We start from the raw sequence: 2,530 nt of genomic DNA on the forward strand, positions 1-2,530 counted from the left end.
TATTTCTTGTCAGTTTATATCTCATCCTATGCTGCTTCTGCCATTTTTCCAGCACTTTCTCTTGTCTGGTTGTCTGAAATGCTCTCCTGTTACCTTATAATTCTTTCCCTTAGGATGTACGTACTTCCTCTGGTTTTTTCCACATCAAAGAGAAGGAATTGGTATATGTTTCCAGTTTGAATTGAAATACATAAATGCATCCTAGCAAAGTTTAGTCTGATTTTTCTAGTTGAATTTTTTTTTTGGTTTTTTTGTTTTGTTTTGTTTTGTTTTTTGGGTTTTTTTTTTTTTTTTTTTTTTTTTTTGGTTTTTCGAGACAGGGTTTCTCTGTATAGCCCTGCTGGCTGTCCTGGAACTCACTTTATAGACCAAGCTAGCCTCAAACTCAGAAATCCGCCTGCCTCTGCCTCCCAAGTGCTAGGATTAAAGGCATGTGGCCACCACAGCCCGGCTCTAGTTGACTAGTAATTTATTATGGCAGATGCTCAGTAAATGGGAATGAAAAAATGGTTTAGGAATAAGGAGAAGGCCAAGGGAGCCCTCCCACATCTGACTCAGGTTCCTCTGGTTTTCTTAGTTCTTATGCAGTGAATTTATTCCTCCAACAGTCCCTCCCACCAAGAAACAGCAAACGCTTTGATTGCACTACCCTTTATTTCCTAGGATGGAAGTATCTTAAATCACATCCTGGGCCTCAGAGTCCCGTGTGTTGAGGTTTCCAACCCCTCACAGAGATGGAACATGTTTAGGGAGGCTCACTGGCCAGGGTGGCCAAGGTCCCTTTCAAGGGGATACACCATGAAGATGACATTGTCCCAGGGAGGGAGGGCAGGATGATCTGGTCTAACCACCTCGAAGCCCATGTAGCTAAAGGCTCGCAGCAGGGCACCTGTAGAAGAACAGAACAAACGATTAGAATACCCACTGAAGCTCAGCCCATATACTTCTCATAGATGTTTTCTCAAGAGAGTAACTAGCAAGCAGTGTAGTGCAGGCGTAGGGTGTGCTTTGGAGTGATAGACACGGGCTCTACCCTGCATTTATTATTCATTTTAAATTCTAGTTAACCTTTCAGATCTCCAGCTTACTCATTTGCAAAGTGAGAATGAGAACCTTCCTCACAGATTTAAGATGTGATTATTCAAGCATGTAGTGCAGTTAAGCAGCATCTAGGCTTGGGGTGTATTGTTTTGGTTGGTTAGTTGGGGGCTTGGGGTGTATTGTTTTGGTTGATTGGGTTTGTTTTTGTTGTTGGTTTTGCTTTCTTCAGTTTTGGTTTTGGTTTGGGATGAGATCTCACTATGTAGCCAATCTGACCTTGAGTACAGAATTCTTCTGCCTTAGCTTTTCAAATGCTGGGATCACAGGCTTGTACCACAATATCCAGCTCATCTTGTCTCATATGCAGCAGAATATAAACTCTTTGAAAAATGAGCAATAACAGACTACATCTGGTTAAATGTATTCCTGTCCTTCTAGCCCTACTACTGTGAAAGCTTGATACATTTGCTTGACATTCTTTGTCAGTCCATCATATCCCTTGAATGGATTCTGTAATTTCTTCCATGCTTCTCATTCATCCAATTGTAATGGTACTGAATATAATGTTGTGTGCCTTAACTTCCTTTGCAACAGAAATGGGGGCAGGGTACTGAAGTGCCAGAGGGAAGAGGGACACACCTCTGTCCTTCCGATCGCTTTGGAAGTTCACAAACACAGAGTCCACATTGGTTTTCTCCTCCACATACTCCAGTGTTGCTGTCAAACTAGAGGCCAGAGAGAAAGTTAATACTTAACTCAAAATCCAGACAAACAGAAGAGGAGAAATACTGGCAAGTGTTTGCTCTCTACCTACTGAAACTGGAAAATAAAAAGTTGCTAAAGGAGTTTGGGAGCTTTTCTCTGAAGCAAGGGATTCCACCTGATTGATGTGAATGTCACAGAAGGTTCATGGAGGAAAGGACTGCTTAAGAGCTAGAAAGTATTCAACTATTTTGAATCCTTACTTTGGTGTTCCTGAGTCTAAGTCCAGCAACTGACCCTCAACTTAAAATTATTCCTTGAACTGCAAGCTCTTGTCTGTGTGCTACTAGTGTGTTTTGTGTGTCTGACCCACCCCCTGAGTCACTGTGACATGATAAAGGGTGAAACATCCCAACTCTTCCCCAGGCCCATCCAGGTCCTCACCTTTCTCGGTTGCCTTGATCCAAGGCCTGATATGGNATATCCAGGAAGAGTCGGTGATTACACAGAAGGCCGTGCCAATGAGCAGAGGAATGGGGGGTAAGACGAAAGTGAAAGTCTAACTGAACTGGATCTTGGTGAAGCAGGGGGTCAGTTGATAGCACTGTCAGGTTCCCAGCCTGGAAAAGAAATAAAATTAGCCGGTCATGGTGGCACACGCCTTTAATCCCAGCACTCGGGAGGCAGAGACAGGCGGATTTCTGAGTTCGAGGCCAGCCTGGTCTACAAATTGAGTTCCAGGACAGCCAGGGCTATCCAGAGAAACCCTGTCTCGAAAAACCAAAAA

General features: G+C 43.3%; 1 protein-coding gene across 1 annotated transcript in view; it reads right to left on the reverse strand.

Annotated features, from left to right (window-relative positions):
• Positions 1-644: 644 nt before the first annotated feature.
• Positions 645-2,530, reverse strand: part of Oaz3 (ornithine decarboxylase antizyme 3) — a 3,105-nt gene continuing 1,219 nt past the window's right edge. Inside the window, 4 exon segments of the mRNA XM_021158376.2 lie at positions 645-766; positions 768-889; positions 1,681-1,766; positions 2,188-2,363. Coding sequence (XP_021014035.1) covers positions 746-766; positions 768-889; positions 1,681-1,766; positions 2,188-2,363 — 405 coding nt within the window. The 3' untranslated portion in view covers positions 645-745.

Source organism: Mus caroli, chromosome 3, assembly GCF_900094665.2.
Source record: "Mus caroli chromosome 3, CAROLI_EIJ_v1.1, whole genome shotgun sequence".
Classification (NCBI taxonomy): domain Eukaryota; kingdom Metazoa; phylum Chordata; class Mammalia; order Rodentia; family Muridae; genus Mus; species Mus caroli.